Here is a 19,613-nt window from a genome sequence, read left to right as displayed (position 1 = left end):
GAAGTTGAGCGGTTAGGGTTTTTAACTCTCCTGCAAATAAACTCCTTTCTTCTTCTTGGAGCAGCATTACAGTTTTTCTGCATTACAACTTCAAGAATCATCTTGGGCGAAAACTTTGCCCTGGACCCGATCTCAAACTCCAATCCTAAAATTCGATCGGTTTTTCAGACAAGTAGGTTCATTCTGAAATCTTCAAATATGTAATTAACCCTCTTGCGCATTACCGCGTCCAATCGAGCCGCGATTTTAAGATAATATAGAGAGCTAAAATACGGTAAAGCGCTCGGATGACTGACCTTCTCGACTTTTGCGAATACTCGTAAAAAGTTGAGCCCAGCGAGTTTCTTTATTTGGGGTTCGCCCCAGGATTCGTCCTGCATCAGTTTGGCCAACAGATCCGGATAGTGAGACACGTCTTCCAGTCCAGCAGCAGTGCTGAAACAATTCAAAGTAGTCTTAATTTTTCACAATAAGAGTCGATTAACAATTAAAAGAAATAATAGTTGATCCCCGATCCTCTCTGAGAACGGTTATAACTGAGAACTTCGGTTACCTGTACCAAAAAATTTTGCAAGCCATATGAACTGTAGTCTCTTCCCCGCGTGCTTTATTGAAAGAATTAAAAACTGAAAACAATATTTACATGGGTTCATTTCTTCAATTTAATCCTAAACCTAGATATTTTCCTCCTTTATATTCTATTTTTTCGCTTAAAAAAAAAAAAAAAAAACCAACAAATAAATTTAGGCTCATGGCAAAACCTTCAAAACTTTTATTTCAAAATAATTTTTAAGTGATGCATCAAGTATTGCAAGGATGATGAACGTTTTGAGTTCAGATGGTGCCAATTGCCTGATGATCTCTGGAGAGGATAGGGGGCAATAGTGATTGGGCGTCGCAGAGCGCGAGGCTGCGCTGTGAAAGCGGCTTAATTTTTGTATGAAAATACCCACGATATACATTCAGAAGAATAAAATATGATGAAAATGAAGGAATTTTCTAGATATTTCTTCAGGGAACAACAATAAAAATGGTCGCGACCTATACTCAGCGTAGATATGCGCAACTATGCCACTATTCGACCACCTGAGCATGGCATAGTAAATTGAAGGCGAGCTTATAAGCTCAAAGCAATTATTCGAGCACTAGAGCGTGGCAAAGTATGTACCACTCGAACTTGATGGCAAATTCAACGCACCGACTCAGTAGGCAAATAGACCATTAGACAAGGTGCAAATTAAAGCATTCTGATATAAGTTTCCGGATTGAAATTTTACTTAGGAAAGATTTGCGCAACGAAAATTACTAAAATTAACTCCTTTCTCGGATACCTAACGTTTTTTGATGCGTTAATTCAAGCATATCAGAGTTCGTGAGTCAGATCAGTAACAGTCGTACAGTCAGTAATGCAAAAGTAACAGTCAGTAACGTTTCAGTATCAATATCAGTATCAGACTTCCAGTTACACTTGATTTTTTTAAATTGAGAACTACTCAACGTTAATTCTTAAGAACTTCCGTGATTTTCCATTTCCATGCGAAGCAAATTCTGAGAAAATTTCAAGGAGTGATATTGACTTGTTCTCCTTTAAAATACTAAAACAGGAGCGGAAATTTTTTAACATCGCAAACGAGATATGTGGTTTGGAGTTTCACCGTCGATATGTGCCATTAGATTCTCTACGCAGTTAGGTGTTTATACGTATGATCCAGAAATTGTAGTTCCTTATTGCGAAATGCACGCTAGTTTCAACAAACTAGTTTTTAAACTTTCAGATTCAGGAGCCAACTACTTGAATTTCAAATTACAGCTCCGTTAATTTTGCCCATGATAATTGAAATGGAAAGATGTGCACCATCATCACAATACGACGTCAAAGGACACTTACTAGTTGATGCCGTCGTAACCTGCTCCAAGCCCCACATGATCCTCGCCAGCAACTTTTCGGATGTGGTTTATGTGAGCTGTCAACAAAACCAACGAACTCTGGCTATTATTCATATTCAAACGAAAACTAATAACGAGGGACATTTGGACGCATTTAAATCAAAGAGAGCTATGTCCATTGTAACATGAGCCCTGCCATGCATGCATTCAGGAGGATCTCAAGGTTCATGTCAGAATGAAGATAGTCCCTTTTCACTTAAATACGTCCATTTATTGCTTCAGGGACGCCATCCACGTCGTCCATCGGCGTAATTTGTCACTTTTTCCACTGTTGACTTTGTTGAAAAAAATGGAATTTTCACGTAATGTTTCTTGAAAATATTTTTATTACTACGACCGCCTGCAGTAAAGAAAATGCCTCCTCACTCAAAGGCATATATTGTAGCAGAGTAATTTTATCGACATTGTCGAAAAATCAAAGTTTGAATATCTGGCAGGAAAAACATCTCTGAGAGCCGTTCAAGTATTCCGTAAACTACTTTAAGGGGAGGGGGTCTCTACTTTCCTCATGGGGTCTTACGAGAGGAAGGAGGGGAGGTCAAGCTCAGTCCAGGTAAGCTGCCACCTTTTAAATAAACTGGGGGGCTACGCCCTCGGATCGCCTAGTGATCCGAGTCTCGCGCTTAGCTCCTTTTTAGGGGGGTATCAGCTCCTTCCATTAATAGGGTAAGATAATATTTTCTTACAAACTTTTTCGCAGCTATTTTTTGGGCTCCCTCCGTAATTGTCTATAAAGTTTGGGAAGGAAAGGGCGGAGGGGGTCAGGCCAGTTTTGATTTATTCAGAAGGAGGTGAGAGGATGTCTTCTTTAATAACAGCTTCATGTCATTTCAGTTTATTTTGTGCTAGTAGAGGGTGTGAATTTGCAATTTGATCCAAATATATTTAAGTATTCTTTCCATAGATGATTACGTATTGTAAGAATTTAAGTGGGGTATTAGTTCAATTTTAACATAGCGTTTTCATATTTATCGGTTGCACTTTTTCCCAATTAAATCAAAATTGCTGTGAACAAGATATGATCAATTCTCGCAAACTACTTGGATTCTCAGAAATTCATCCGTATTTGTTTGTATGACAAGCACCTAAAAATACTAAAATTATGGGCCATGTTTTTAGAGTTTTTTTCTTGTCTATACGCACAGTTGGGAATGTGTGCTTTTCCGTTAGGGAGCGGTCAATGCCGCGAGGATCGATCTCTGACGTCATGCCTCGTGTCGCCGCTAAATTTCGCGGAATTTAGGAATTTTTTGGCCTTGATTTCCATGCAGAATGGTGCGAACTCAGCACTATTTTACACCTCTGTCACTTTTAAATAAACAGTAATTATTTTGTTTATTTTCTTATCCATCTTCCTGTATTTATTTCCTTGCAAAAAAACTCAAAATTGGAGAACAGTTAAGATTGAATTTCTAGCTTCACCTCAGCAGTAATTATCACTGAAAATAAGTGAAGTAGATTTTACCATACTCTGACACAGTGATCTGAGTATGGTAATTAACACCAGATTGTGTGGTAGAATTTACCATATTGTGGTAAGAATCACCTGAATTCTGGTGAATATTACTATAATTCTGGTCATTTTCACTGACAAGTATCACTGTGCAAAAAATCAAGTAGACTTATAGTAGCTTTTACCATACTTTTTTTTCAGTGATCTTCCCATGACTAATACATAGGTTGTCCCAAAAGTACTGCACGTTTTTTTCTTATTGACGAACGGTAGTAGATATCAAAATGCGGTTTGTGTAGTCTTAAAGACCGGCCAATTACCGATAAAACAAGACAAATCCGAGCTCTCTAAGTCAAAAAATGACCAAGTTACAGCGTTTTGAAAATGACTTGTAGAGGGGACCCCTACGGGATTTTCAGCTTCTTTTCTGGAAAAAAAACAAAGAGTTGATTGTTTTTTTTTTTTGGACAAACGGTAGCAGATATCAAAATGCGGTTTGTGTAGTCTTAAAGACCAAGCAATTACCAATAAAACAAGACAAATCTGAGCTCTCTAAGTCAAAAAATGACCAAGTTACAGTGTTTTGAAAATGACTTGTAGAGGTGACCCCTTCAGGATTTTTAGCTTCTTTTCTGGAAAAAACAAAGATTTGATTGATCAAAAATTCTACAGAGAAATCGTCGCGATCGAATGAAGTTGGTAACATGATATCAGCCCGGACCTTGCACCCTGCGATTTTTGGTTATTCCCTACGTTGAAAAAGGGCTTAAGAGGCAGGAAGTTTAACTCCATCAACGAGATGAAAAGAGCTGTTGAAACTTTCTTAAAGAACATTAGGCAAGAAGAATTCGAAAAAACCATCTTTGAAGAATTGGGAAGAACGGTTGCGGCGCTGTGTGGCAAGTGATGGAGGGTATTTTGAGAAGAAACTAGTGTCCAGTCATCCAGTGAAGAAGAGTAAATGCTAGTAATCTTGGTAAGATTCTGCAAAATTGATTTAATAAAACCACTTGAATCCTTAATTCTTTGTTTTTTTTTCCAGAAAAGAAGCTGAAAATCCCGTAGGGGTCCCCTCTACAAGTCATTTTCAAAACGCTGTAACTTGGTCATTTTTTGACTTAGAGAGCTCGGATTTGTCTTGTTTTATCGGTAATTGGCCGGTCTTTAAGACTACACAAACCGCATTTTGATATCTACTACCGTTCGTCAATAAGAAAAAAACGTGCAGTACTTTTGGGACAACCTATGTATATCTGTAAATTACAACCCACAAATCTCGTGTTCTGAAAATGTTCGTGAAGCTGTTCTTGATCGAGGAGACAAACCTTAGCAAAAAAAGAATTGAGGTATAAGAAAGGTCTCCTCTCCCTCCCTCAAAAAAATGAGTATAAAGCGGTACTCACCGATAACGTCATCCATTGTTGCCACACTGCTGCATGTGATAAAATAAGAATAGAAGCTCACCATAACGATCCCTCCATTTAAGGCCTGAAACAAATTATGTGCATGTAAGTATCTTTCATGTGACCGCAGGAGCTTAAAACAATGAAAACCGTCACATTATGCTCAACTGTTTGAAAATTAAATATTTATAAAATAACCCAAAAAATGATGATAAAATTACAGAATAAGACCATATCGAGAAGCCAGCATGCAGAAACAAATCCAGTATAACTTTGAACTGTCTTAACACTGTTCCTCAAATCGACGCACTTGTGCTTTATAATAATAAATAAAGTAATTGCATTGCCACAGTTCGGCATCGATTTCTTTCGGATTTTTGTCTCGGGAGGTTTCAATCAAACTTTTTTCACCGAAACATTTTATTGATGTGCTCCAACAGACCGCTGGCTTTTAGCTACCTACCGAACCTAACGAGCTTTTGGTAACGTGCAGAGCGCCAACGACCGCTGTAACAATGACATTTATGTATGTATAAGAAGGAAGGGGGTCATAAATTGAGGGAAAAAAATCTGACGTCATAGATGAATGGCCGCTGAAAATGCAAAATTCACAAAAGAGAATGTGGACACTCACCACAAGTTTGAGCACATGATCAGGAACATTGCGCGATGAATTACAAAGGGTGAAGGCGGACGAGTGAGAAAAAATGACAGGAGCAACCGTTACATTCAACGCATCTTCCATCGTTTTCACGCTCGTGTGACTCAGGTCCACGATCATTCCCAACCGATTCAGTTCACGGACTACAAGCTGCGGAAATAAACAGTCAGAATGAGTTCAGTGAGATTTTGAGATTTCGATAGAAACACAATGCGTTAAGCTTCTGCACCCCTACCAATGAACATTTCCGCAAAAGGTTCGCGATTACTATGTTCAATTTTTCTTGCCGTTTACGTTCTCTTAAATTGATCTACTTGGCAACACTATCGCGTATGGAGATGTTGCATGTGTGAGGAATTTGCGATTTGACTGGTGATTCTTATGTAAAACTTCGCGAGAAACACGATGGTGCCACTGGCTTTCTCTGAAATCAACTCGCAAGCTCAAAAAAAGCTCTTAAGTTGAGGCCAAAATGGAGGGGATATCCCACGCTATCCTGAGAGTCCACCTCTACATCAAGACAAACTCTCCATGCAAAGATAGGGAGCAAATATATTAGCGGGGTTGCCGTGTTTTCAGTTTTGGAGTCCCCAAATAGAGTGGCAGCCCTGTCAATGTATTCTGCTCCCTATCTTTGCATGGAGAGTTTGTCTTGATGTAGAGGTAGGCTCACAGGATAGCGTGGGATATCCCCTCCATTTTGGCCTCAACTTGAGAGCTTTTTTGAGCTTGGGAGTTGATTTCAGTGAAAACCAGAGGCACCATCGTGTTTCTCGCGAACTTTTACAAAAGAAATCAACAGTCAAATTGCAAATTCCTCACACATGCAGCATCTCCATTGAGGGTATTATTAGCGTGTATTTTATAAATATATAATGTGTACATCATTCCATATGAAGACGCATTCTAAGTTATATTTTCTGGTTCATTGTTCAATTACTTAACCCTTTGTTGCATGAGCTAATCGTTGATTTTTGAGAGAAAATCTACATTGTTCAGTAATTTTTCGACAACAGAGTCAGTTGGAATCGCTTTTGTAGTTTTTTTTTTCTTAAGTTAGAATATTAGACTTATAATGCTCCTCAAAAATTATTTCTTGCTTTGATTCAATTTAATACTTCAGCATAGAAATAAAGCTGAAAACCATTTGTTGTTTTCATGCAACGCTGTGCAATAAAGGGTTAAACATTTTGTAATGAGCTAGGACCACGTGTAATAATTTTATTGGTTTTTACATCTTCTCGTTTAAGGTACATGTCAGTCCCGGTGGATCACGAGCCTACATAACAGCTGAAAATTTATATGCGCGAGAGGGAGTTTTCATAAAATACGTTTGCAAGGAAAATCGTCTCTTTTTCTTTTCACAATTTTAATAAAATTACAAAATTGTGTATCAATCAAAATCTTCCGTTCGGAGTATTGAAATTATATTGCAGCGTTTCCAAATTGTGCACTTTGTCGAAGCATTATTGATACTTATTTGCGAATCAGATACAAATATTTGCTATGCTTACTCGGAAACATTTTTGGTTCAAAATCGCGGAAACGTAATGCAGCCGAGAAGTATAAGGCTTTACGCTTTAAAATCTTCAAAAAGTTAATAGCAAAACTAAACTGTAAAAGTCGGATGTTCATGCCGGAATATATGAGCCTGAGTATGTATGTAAAAATGTTTCATGAAGGTTCGGCATGGCGTATAAGGTCTTTTTCGCTTTCTGTAAACTTATAGAGTAAGATAATATCTTAAATAAAGCAATTTAATGACTGACTTTAAGTCTTTGAGACTTTGTCTGACAAATAAAACATCCACGTATACTATCTAAATTGTATCTAATACTCACGTTTCCAAAATTAGAAAGTCCTTGATTTTCATCAATATGAGATGAAAGAGGATTCTCTCCACGCGAACAGCACACCGCCCTGAAAAAAGATGCACTCGTTCATAAGTTCGTAAAATCCGGAGCTGTGTGTGGGGTAGAATTGCGTTTTTCAAGCGATTAGTCTACGCGCAAAGATTTAGGAGTATGTGACCAAAAATTAATGAGCAAAAAGCTTGCGTCGTGAATGAGCTCCTAGGTTTCTTTGAAAGCGTTCATAAACTACCTCCAAGTCCCAGGATATGCCACCCTTTAATATGGGTTAATCCTCCTCTTTTTGCATATCGCCTGGGACGACCTCAACATCGAGAGACTTTTATGAGTCTCAGGAATGTTAAAGAAACCAAAGACTTCATCGTACCTCTGACGAAATGTCACGTTACTTATCGGTTGACTTCGTAACTAACCGTTTTTTCGGGGACCTCACCAAATAACAATCGCACTGAAAAAACATACACTCAAAAAACAAGTATGGGAAGAGTGACTTACCGGCCGAGTTATGGATCATGGAGCCATAAAATATAGTTCGTGGAGCCATGCTTATAGGTTCACGACCAATAAAGTATGGCTCAGAAAGCCATACTGTAGACGGTAAGTCACTTTGGTCAGAAATTATGGATCTCCGAGCCATTTTTTATGGATCTCAGAGTCATACCTTTTTTTGAGTGTAGCAGAGTAACAGAAAGAGGAAGATGAACAAAGTAATTACGATCTTTCAACTACATAGGTTGTCCCAAAAGTACTGCACGTTTTTTTCTTATTGACGAACGGTAGTAGATATCAAAATGCGGTTTGTGTAGTCTTAAAGACCGGCCAATTACCGATAAAACAAGACAAATCCGAGCTCTCTAAGTCAAAAAATGACCAAGTTACAGCGTTTTGAAAATGACTTGTAGAGGGGACCCCTACGGGATTTTCAGCTTCTTTTCTGGAAAAAAAACAAAGAGTTGATTGTTTTTTTTTTTTGGACAAACGGTAGCAGATATCAAAATGCGGTTTGTGTAGTCTTAAAGACCAAGCAATTACCAATAAAACAAGACAAATCTGAGCTCTCTAAGTCAAAAAATGACCAAGTTACAGTGTTTTGAAAATGACTTGTAGAGGTGACCCCTTCAGGATTTTTAGCTTCTTTTCTGGAAAAAACAAAGATTTGATTGATCAAAAATTCTACAGAGAAATCGTCGCGATCGAATGAAGTTGGTAACATGATATCAGCCCGGACCTTGCACCCTGCGATTTTTGGTTATTCCCTACGTTGAAAAAGGGCTTAAGAGGCAGGAAGTTTAACTCCATCAACGAGATGAAAAGAGCTGTTGAAACTTTCTTAAAGAACATTAGGCAAGAAGAATTCGAAAAAACCATCTTTGAAGAATTGGGAAGAACGGTTGCGGCGCTGTGTGGCAAGTGATGGAGGGTATTTTGAGAAGAAACTAGTGTCCAGTCATCCAGTGAAGAAGAGTAAATGCTAGTAATCTTGGTAAGATTCTGCAAAATTGATTTAATAAAACCACTTGAATCCTTAATTCTTTGTTTTTTTTTCCAGAAAAGAAGCTGAAAATCCCGTAGGGGTCCCCTCTACAAGTCATTTTCAAAACGCTGTAACTTGGTCATTTTTTGACTTAGAGAGCTCGGATTTGTCTTGTTTTATCGGTAATTGGCCGGTCTTTAAGACTACACAAACTGCATTTTGATATCTACTACCGTTCGTCAATAAGAAAAAAACGTGCAGTACTTTTGGGACAACCTATGTAGCTTTGCCTGCTTGGGGTTCAAAGGCTGTCCCTGAACTTTAGGCCTCTGAGCCTGGAACGGACGGTTTGCCTATAAAGCTGCATCCGGAGCCGGACCTTTTTTCAGCGGGCCGAGTGAGAGCTTCAGAGGGTAGTTAACGCACCCATGAGTTGTTAGGGTTTTAACACATAGGACGGAAAGCTAATTAGTTGAAGTATTTTAAAGTACGGTGACGGAATACTTTTATCGCAAACGAGGGAGGGCCAAGCTTCCGTGCTAAGGAAGAACACCGCATGAGTCTTTAGGCGTTGCCAAATTTCCTTTGAAAAAATATGAATTTTCAGGGACCACTGCGAATGCTTTTCCTCGAACCGTTCAAAGAATTATATTCGAGATCAGATCTAAATTATTCGAACATTTCAAGAGAGAAGATTTGGATCCTAATCAAATATAATCGTTTTATCCAAGGAAATTTGGCAACTCTCGAATGTTCTTACGACGTTTTTCCTTAGCATGGTCGCATGATCCTTTATGGTCACGGTGCTAAAAAGTAACGACCGCAAGGCCGGGGGACACTAAATAAAAACGTATGTTTCAAAGACGGCGGAAGACCGATATAGAGGAGGCGGGATTTTAACAATAACGTATTGCTTTCCTATTCTATTAAAATGCAAATGAGGGAGTGCCGCATTTCGTCGCTCCTCTGACGTAAGGGCGTACCTCCATTCCTGCATGAGCCCCGAAAAACATGGAGTTTTATGTACAACAAGGCTCACGTGGAAATCGAGATACGCGTTTACGTTAGAGAAGCGACGATTTGCGACCGCGAGGAGAAGCGCTCATCCGCGGACAAACATCCGCGTTTTGCCGCCTATTAAAAATGCGGAATTGGCTTAGCTGTGTTATGCTCCGATATTACTGCCTCTTTTAATTTTTCATCCGCTTTTCGCGTTTTTAACTCCCTTATCACCCGGAACAATTTCCCTTTGGGGATTAATCTAACCGCTTCTGAGGGTAGTTCTCCAGTGCCGCGCCGCCGTTTCAAAGGATTACCTCAACAGGCCCTCTCCCCGTTAGCCAATAAGAATGAGCCAAGCCTCACGAGTGATGGTTTTTTATGCCTTCCCCTCCTTTTGTCATCAGGTAAGGCACATGCCAGATTTTCATGTTTCGATCTATCGAGGCATCTCTTCTTGCTTATTCTCAAAGCCCCTTCGACGGCCAAGGGCCGCATTCATAGCTGTCCCTTATGCTGCTCTTTTCGTGAAGATACCCCATGTGGCTTGACATTGTGACTATGGTAGTTTTGAGCATCATAGAAAGGACAATTTTTACGTAATTTCAGTAAAATTGAACAATATAGCTGGGGAAAGATTCTTTTTCCTTGTAGGTGATTACTATGATTTGCTGTAGACGGTCACATATTCACCGTTAAGAGTAACTTAATCACCAGTTGTTCATCTCTCATTCGACGAAAATGTGTCTTTGAGTGAAATTAGGCAGACCTTACTGAAAGGAACGTAGAGAAGGGACCTGGAGTGGAGGAACGACAGAGAGAACAAAATTGGACACGATGGGTAGCCGAATAGCATAAGCATCTTTAATAAATTAAGGCCATCCATTTTGAGTTATCTCCTTAGCGAGACAGGGGGTGAGGTTAAAGCTGTCCCTCGCAAAATATTACGGCATCGGGCTGCGAGATTTTATTCAGGAAGGTGTATGGGAAAAAGTGGAACAAAGCCGGCTTTAAGTTTGCCTAACGCTTACTCCCAGTTTTATTGGGGGCACACTCCGGGGAATTACGAAGTTTTCGTCCCTCACTGCTTTTGCGGCATTTTTCCTCACTCGTAGAATTTTAGAATGTACCTCGAAAGTGATCCTACTTCAACAAAAGAGGACTAACATTCATCAGACGGCACATTGTCCCGAAAATATTTTTTATCGAAAAAGGAGAAGAAAGGTTTGGGACCGAAAATTCCGGTTTTATCTCGGAACTATAGATTTTCTAGTCGTGTCCGCCAGAATTTTGGCTCGCCTAAACAAATTGAGGGTGTATCCGAGTACAATTCTGGTTCGGTTAACTGTAATTCTAGTTGAGTTATTCGTAATTCTGGTTAAGTGAGCTGAAAAATCTAGGTCCAGTCCAGGGAGGAAGAATCGCGCGTTCAAAGACTCATCATGTCTTAGTCAGAAAATCCTTAAATTTCCAATACATAGACTGCACTTTGACCATAGTGCGAAGTTTACTGCCCTGGTAACATTTTGCTTCTTAATCTGCGTCTTGGAGGCTTCTTGTAGGCTTCTGAAAAGTCCAAGAAGCTCTGAAGAAGACGATTTTTCTGTACTTGGTGACTACTTTGAGCATTCTTGAGTCCTTCTTCGCCGTCCGATCCATTGTTTTCATCGAAGGGCGATAACTACCCGTGACGGCCGCGAGACCCGGATTCGAAAAAGGTCGTTCCGCTTTAATGAGGGTCGTCGAGGGTCGTCACTGATAATCGGACCCTTCTTGAAGAATGCTTGTACTCTTCCTGCTCTAGAAGTTTCGCATGCGGCCTAACTGTCAGGCACTTAGACGCGGAATCTATCGTTGTAGTTCCAGTTTGAGCGATTCTTCACGCGATTAGTTCTTTTTTCAATCCCCGAGAGTGCGGCACATGCGTGCATCTCCCAGAACCTACTATTTGCACCACTTATCATTTATTTTTGAAGTTCAGAATGAAGTTTTGGAAATTTCTTGAACGTTGACATGCAGTTCATCCTCTAATAAATACTATTACGAATATTTTGACATCTCAAACCTTTAGCTAATTTAAGGAGACTTCAAACAGAAGTGCCAGCAACGACTGATATCCAATCAATTATCCTTTTAGTCTATTAGATTAATTAAATTAAATTCGTTCGACTGTTAAAATGAATCAATGTAGCCTCTTGTCATCATTTTACTCTCTAATAATGTGGTATAATGATACTCAGCAAATTTTTCCGAGGTGCAGTTGAACGGATTTTAACAGTATTTGCCCACTTCATTAAACATTGCCAAAATCACTCTCATTTTTTATTTTTTCAACAGAAAATTATCCAATTTTTTTCCTTGAAATGTTGGGAATTCATTCTCTTAAACTTAGGAGAAATTTACAGAAGTTTCAAGGTGTTATGTTGTTTGGTTCTCATTTCAAGTAAATGAAACTTGAGAGGAAAATTACGCGCCATGAAATGCACTTTTGTCCTTTGCTCACACGTCAAGAATGAGAACTAAAAGTGGGAGTCGTTTGTGCGTTGTAGAGTGATGCCCTAAATTTTTTGAGTGTCGCGCACTCAGCAATTAATGCGGATTGGATACTCAACAGTTATCAGCTTGTCTGAACTATTTGAATACATTAAGTAAGTTAAGTTAAGTAAGTTAAGAAATTCTGGTGCAATCCTTCCAATTCATGCGAGCATAATGCAATGTATAAAGATGCTAATACGGAATTCTTTATTCGCCCCAATATTCTCTAAAAAGTAAAAAAAAAAAAATAGAAATATGAAACAATTTCTTACTCGAGGGAAAAAAGCGTAACTTTGTATGGTTTTTAAAGAATGTCTCAAAGCTCGCCAGTTTTCAGAACGCGAAAAAGCCTCGATGGCTTCACCTTCTCTGCATCTTTCTGCCTAAAAGTTGATCCTTTGTAATACATGTCAATGCGCGCTCGCGCGGTGTAATCCAGGGTCGTTCCGAAATTTAATAGAATATTGTGAACTGATAATTTCATTCTTCTGCCCCCGCAATCAGTCTCGGAAGATGAAGGCCAATATTTCAATTGTTTAGACGAGTCACTGAGGTTCAAAATCGCATACCTACCTTTCTTTGAATTTGAACATAATTTTTTAAGATAATGGTTGCTGATAACGTCAATTTTCAATTTATAAAAGTCTTCCTCCCATCGGAAAATCATTAAAACAGCTGTCACCATATCTTTGACGCTGTCGCGTCTGATGTCATGCGCCGACTGGTCTCATTTTCGTACCCAAAGTAACTGAGGATCATGATGTGGGCTAACGCTAACAACGGCTCACCATTGTTACCAATTGAGTGTAGTATTGCAAGCCTGTAAGAATACAGATGTGCGTTTTCCAACACAAACCGACATCGTCGAAGACCGTCAAACAAGGCTCCCTCCGAACGAAAGGCAAAATAAGAACAATAATATTCGGTGGCCGTGTTTCTTTTTGTTCGAAAAGAGAAGAGTGCGAACCTTTCTGGTGGCACGGCGTGGCGTTGGCAAAGGCTCCTATCAAGCATAGCAGGTCAATATCCTCGAAGACGCGCTGACCCTAACCTTTGAGATTCGTCACACTTTCCATCGCAACGTCGCTCCTTCATTCATGCCAGTTTTTTTCCCGCCGATCCGACCTATTTCGGTCAACGGAGGGCGGTTTTCGTATGATTCAATCTGATCTTTCCCTCCCCTCCCTCATCTATGTTCACTTGACACATCCCGATCATTCGGATTACCAATATGTTGAATCGTATATTTTCAAGACGGCGCGGCCGCGAGAAGACTGTGAGCCTTGATTTACTTTTACGATTTTCTAACGGGAGAATCCGTGTTGTATTGCCGTCATTTCGTCAATTTCAGTTTTTCACTGATTTACTGTTTGTTTCTTTCTTTCTTTCTGTGTGACTGCAAAAGGAGGAGGGGATTTTTCACACTATTATCTGGTCTCAGCATAATTTTTTTTCAAGGGAAAAGTTGGAAATGTAACCCCTGATGACGTGTAATCGAGTCCCTTCTTTAACTTTCCAATGGAATAAAATGCATTCATCATCACATAAGACTCTTCAGAGACAATATTTTAATTAGTTTGTATCCTCAATTTCGATAAAATGACGATCATAAGAGCATGTTTTCAAGTAGACTTGCGTTAGGTGAGGTGAGCTGGAAGACGTGTTATCGTGTTTCACGCTGTTATGATGACCCTCCGCGCTGTGACCAGCGGGTAGCATTTATGTTTTTTTTTTTTTGTTTTTGTTTTTTTGGCAGGGTTCATTGCAGATTGTAGTTACACCCTTAAGACAGGTAGGCGACAAATAGTGATATAGGTTACGTGCGTAACACCGTAACACTCCAATATTGTTGGACAAATCTTCACAAGAAAAAAATATGACTTTCGACGCTAAAAAATCGCCTCACGGTGGCAAGTATTCATAAAAAAACCGGACGTGAGGGGAAAGGGGTTGAAAAGAGCGTTACGGAAAGTGTATTACGGAGTTACAGGCTGCGTTACGGGTATGCGATGAGGGGGAAGGGAAGTCAAAATATCCACTTTTCCTGCAACGTATACATTACTAGGGGGCCCTACCCCTGACCGCTACGCGGCCCAACCCCGATTTTTTTCGATTCCTAGGTGATATTGAAGTCCCATAATAACTGTAGGAAAATTGGCTGGTGCTCAGGACGCCGCCATTTTGATTTTTCCAAAATTGAGAAAACCCACGATCAGTTTTTTGGAAATATCTCCTCAATGTTTAATCGCGTCAACGTCATTGAAAAAAAATTTCCAAAAAAAATTCCAATCAGAATTAAAAATTTTGAGCTCTAATGAGTACCAGTACATAACTTACCGTGTTGCAATACAAAACTTTTACTTCCAACTTGTGCTTTGATGCCGTCTTGGATTTTGCATGATTTTCAGTTGGGTTCACTGACGAGTGTGATCTACTGATGAGGTGTGAACACACCCAAAAATTATAGATCTCTCGACGTTACCTCAACTTAATAGTCCAATGCAAATTGCCTGAGCTGAACACTCTCCCCCATCAGTTCTGTACTTTGGAGCTTTTAATTAGAGCTCAAAATTTTTGGATTTGATTGAAAAGTTTTGAACTTTTTGGCTTTGCCCCCCCCCCCCCCAAAATGGTGTGGGCCCAGCACTATTTTACCACCTTGTTGCACAGTTTGGGCCATGTTTTTCGTTTTTTTTTCTTCTTTTTTCATGATTTTAAAGGAGATGGTTGCCAAAATCAAGGGTCGAGAAATTTAAGGGAGGAGCTAATAAACTGCTTTTTCTCAGGATTAAATAAAGTTTAGGAACCATTGACATATGTTTTCTAGAAGTAAATTTTACGTTCTTTTCAAAGAGCATAACAGTTTTTTTTCTCTCAGATAATCATGGCTGGAGATATGAAGCAAAGTTTCCCCTAAAATCAGCAAAAGTACGCCTTTTTTAGCTAATTTTTGAAGAAAACGATAATTTTACTCCCAAAAAATTAAGCTTGAAAAACAGAGGAGGGTGATTTCGGTAGGAAATTTTATGTTCTTTCGGCTGCTTTTTTTGTTTTTTTTTTGTAAGATTAACCGTTGAGGAGATATTTCCAAAAAACTGATCGTGGGTTTTCTCAATTTTGAAAAATTCAAAATGGCGGCGCCCTGAGCACCAGCCAATTTTCTTGCAGTAATTGTGGGCATTTTTGAACTTCTATATCACCTCGGAATCGAAAAAACTTGGTTTGGTTTGAAGGAAAAAACCCATGTTGAGCGGTGTAAGTAATGTTTTGTAAAAAAATTGGAGACCACAAATCTCCCATTAAAAATTGGCCAATACATTATGACGGTTCAATGATGCGGATAGGAATGGTGAGAAAATGCATGAAATAGTATATTATAGGATCACAATAAGTCCAAACCGCCGTAACACATATTGCCAAGCGTCAAGTCACAGCCGTCCAAAACCCTGAATCTCACTTACGAGTTGCTCACGGAGTTATCGCATTAACTCAGCTTATTTTCCCAACATCATCATAAAATAGAAGCATTACGAGGCATATTGGATCAAAATGTTTACCAGCATCTTCGTTTTTTTCCGAATTTTGTGAAAAATTCGCATTTCTACGCCGATCTTTTTTTAAATTCTATATCCAACCTACTGACACTAAAGAAAAATCAAGCGGACGTGCACTATATTATGGGAGGCCAACAGATTCGCCGAACGTCCGATTTAAAGGGAAAAATTCACGCAGTGATTCTCAGAGATCGAGGTTTATCCTCGAATTTTAATATGAAATTGGCAACTCTGTCCGGAACTACCTTTTCCGTTGAACGAAGTTGCCACATGAAACACGGAGGATGCGAGATTCTCAATAACATATTGAGAGGTAACAAGAATCTTGGCAGCACTGTTGAACGTTGCATCGTAGTCCGTATAATCTTCCGGATCTACAGGCGAAGTTCCGGATCTACAGGCGAAATTCCGGATTTCGGCCGGTTAGAACTACGTTTTCTGATTCTTCCTTCAACGGTTCTCTTCCTCCCCCCCTTCCCCCAACATTACTCCTAGCGAAATAAAAATGCCTCCAAATCGATTGAGCTTCCCGTTTTTTTATCTGCAGATATTTTTCTAACCTTACTGCCTACCATCCAAGAAGTTTTCTCCGAAATATGGAATAAATGAAACATTTAAGGAGTGAATACCTAATCAATACCTGGTTAGCGCAATTCGGTGTTAGTCAGATTGTACGTGGGTGTCCCTTGTACTGTAAAAGAACCTGAATTCTTTCCGTTATAAATATGCAATTTTTATCCGGAAACTTTTTACATTTTAGATCTATTTCCACGACAAGAGTTATTATTCTCAGGCCTCTGGATTTTCTCAAAAAAGTCTTCATAGATTCCCATTCAATCAGTTGGAAATTCTCCTGACTAGCTATGACCTTTAGGAAAAAAAATATTCGACAACAGTCTATTTTTCGTGTTCGAGCAATCAAATGGGCTATATTTTGAAAGGTAATTCGGTCGAAGAGACATTTTTAAAAAAAAAAATTTAAGAACTTTTAAACCTCTTTTACAATTAGATATCGACGGTGAAACTACCAAACCACGTATCTCGGTTTGCGACGTCGCACGGTGTGGCGATATGGGTAAAAGGTCGGACATGGGCGATTCCGGGATTGTGAATGTTTAGGACCGGAAATGTGTTCTACGAGTACTATATTATATGGATTTGATGACAGTTTTTAAATTTTCATCCCCCATATTGATGGTAGAGGCCTCTAAAGTCCGCTAAGTCGGCAATCTAAAATTTCCTCTAAAAACGCACCAATGTTTGTGCATTCTTTAGCCTAATTTAAAATTTAATGAGACCTTTTCCAATGATGTAATCTTACTCTATGCAAGCTGCTGATCATTTTTCACTACTAAAATGTAGTCGTAAATAGGTTTGAAGACGATTTATGCCGTCTGAAAGTCCTCGCGCCGAAAATGCTGAAAATAAAACTTTACATTAACTTTCGTTGCAAGTGCCAAGGAGTGCCACGCTGGGACTTGTTGGGTCAGACCCACAGGACCCCTGAGCAGCCTCCTGAACAATTTTTAGCTGCTAATATCTGCTACTCCGACGGCAGCATGATATTATCTGATATGAAGTCGGTTGCGCGAAATCGGTTTTAATCACTCCGCGCAACCAATTGTTGATATTTCTCTCAGATCCATCACGCAGGTAAGTGGTCAAAGGTTAAAATAGGCTAATTACGTGTAAAAAAGTTACTAGATGCAGCAGTAGTAGTGTAATTTATTTACTTTTTTATATTGGATATTTCAGAAATTTAAATTGTTTCTGTTATTTATCATACTAATAATGAATGGTAAAGAGGTTGAAACTGTTATTATAACTTTAAATAATGTGGCTCCTACTCGCGCTGGTTGGTATCTTCATGTTATAATAATTATTAACACGGCAATTTTAGAAATTTCGAATATCATGTAGAATATCATTAAATTTCACTTGTAGAAAGTCAATATTAATAGAAATAATTTTGTAAATATAGACTTATTACAAATTTTAGTCCGATTAATTTTACCAAAAATTAAAAAAAAAAATAATTCATGTTGATAAATTAAGCTGGAAGTAGCTAATTAGCTGGATGTGGTAGCGGATTAAGTAGTCGAGAGTTAACGTTTTGTTTGGTCATGAAGGGCAAATAGAGGTGTTGTTTAAAATCTCGTTTCTTCTATTTTATTCAATTTTTTTTTTGTTCCGATATTAATAGCAGGATCAAGATATACAAATATGAATACGTACAATGCCGCTTATAAAGCCAGGTGGAAAGAGAGAAGGACGGCTGCAAATATTTTGAGAAGTGTCGGACGTTTAAATTATAGAAATGCATTCATTTGCGAGATGGAAATCAATGTTTTTAGTACTTTTCAGGAACAACTTCTGTAAATAGCAATTTTTCTCGGAATTTCATCACTCAAATGGTAAAAGTAAAGGCAGATTTGAAATTTACAACAAAAATTGCTCAAGATGATGCTCCTTGATTCTATGCGTTTTAAAGCCACAGTTTCGAGGTAGTTCAGGAAATCAATGTTTTTAGTATTCTTTAGGAATAACTTAAGTGTAAATAGCAATTTTTCTCGGATTTTCATCACTCAAATGGTAAAAGTAAAGGCAGATATGAAATCTACGACAAAAATTGCCCTTGGAAAGTTCTCCTTACTTCAAAATGATGCGTTTTAAAGCCACAGTATCCAAGTAGTAATCAATGTTTTCAGTATTTTTCAGGAACAACTTATGTAAATAGCAATTTTTCTCGAATTTTCATCACTTTTATGGTAAAAATAAAGGCAGATTTGAAATCTACGACAAAAATTGCCCCAGAAGTAGCCTCCGTAATTAAAAATGATGCGTTTTAGGGCCACAGTTGACAACAAAACGCAAGTGGTCGAGCGCATGTCCGGGCAAACCGGCCTTTCGCCACACCGTGCGTCGCAGACTTCCTGTCATACTTTATTTTTTAAATGAAAAACTACTTAAAATCCAGTCTAGAAAATTTCTGTGATTTTAGCGGCTCTGGTGCTTGCACTAGAGCTGCTATTCCGGACGGTCCCAGCTGGGGAGTATCAACGGACCATGTTACATTGGAGAAACCGCGTGTTGGTTGATGGGAATCGGCGCCATTTTCTGCTGTTTAGGGGGGACTGATTTTATTTTAATTGATATCTTTTTCCTGTGAGCGAATGCTATGATGTGTAGTGTATTTTTGGAATCATGGTGATACTGTCAATAATTCAAAACGGGTCTGTGCTTTAATCTCGCACTGGAAAAAATGTACTTTACGTTTAAAATTTGAAAATTCAAATCTATAAGTTTTCGCGCTTTTTTCGAAGAATGCCGTGGTTGGAGCTTCCTAGTCATACTACTCGACATCAGCTGATAGCAAACAAAGGTTACCAAGGAAACCGTAAACGCGTAACAACTACCTACCGTCGCCAGAGCCGCTTTCCGACGCGAATGCGTTGGAGCTTCCTGCTTGTTTCCTCTTTGTGCGGAGAAAATTTCGTGAAAATTTCAAGGAATGATATTGATTTGGTCTGCTTCAAAAAAATAAAATGTGAGCGTAGATTTTTAAACACCGCAAACGAGATACGTGGTTTGGTAGTTTCACCGTCGATATGTCTTTTTGAGGATTTTTGAAAATTTAACGACAACAAAGGGACCTGTTCAATAAAGTATTCTGCACAGACACTGTACTGAGCTGTGCCCATTTTCTCAAAATTTCA

The 19,613-nt window shown here is 38.9% G+C and overlaps 1 protein-coding gene across 2 annotated transcripts in view; it reads right to left on the bottom strand.

The window, feature by feature from the left end:
- The window catches only part of LOC109039826 (dipeptidase 1), a 173,990-nt gene that overhangs the window by 15,031 nt on the left and 139,346 nt on the right, over nucleotides 1-19,613 (bottom strand). For both annotated transcript variants that reach the window (XM_072297701.1, XM_019055495.2), the window contains 5 exons: nucleotides 7,306-7,384; nucleotides 5,438-5,614; nucleotides 4,804-4,888; nucleotides 1,889-1,964; nucleotides 297-435 (listed from right to left, as the gene is read on the bottom strand). In XM_072297701.1, coding sequence (XP_072153802.1) covers nucleotides 297-435; nucleotides 1,889-1,964; nucleotides 4,804-4,888; nucleotides 5,438-5,614; nucleotides 7,306-7,384 — 556 coding nt within the window. The remainder of the gene's footprint in view (nucleotides 1-296; nucleotides 436-1,888; nucleotides 1,965-4,803; nucleotides 4,889-5,437; nucleotides 5,615-7,305; nucleotides 7,385-19,613) is intronic.

The sequence above is a fragment of the Bemisia tabaci genome, chromosome 1, assembly GCF_918797505.1.
Source record: "Bemisia tabaci chromosome 1, PGI_BMITA_v3".
Classification (NCBI taxonomy): Eukaryota; Metazoa; Arthropoda; class Insecta; order Hemiptera; family Aleyrodidae; genus Bemisia; species Bemisia tabaci.
The sequence above is the reverse complement of the archived record's forward strand: the minus strand, read 5'-3'. Positions and strand labels throughout refer to the sequence as shown.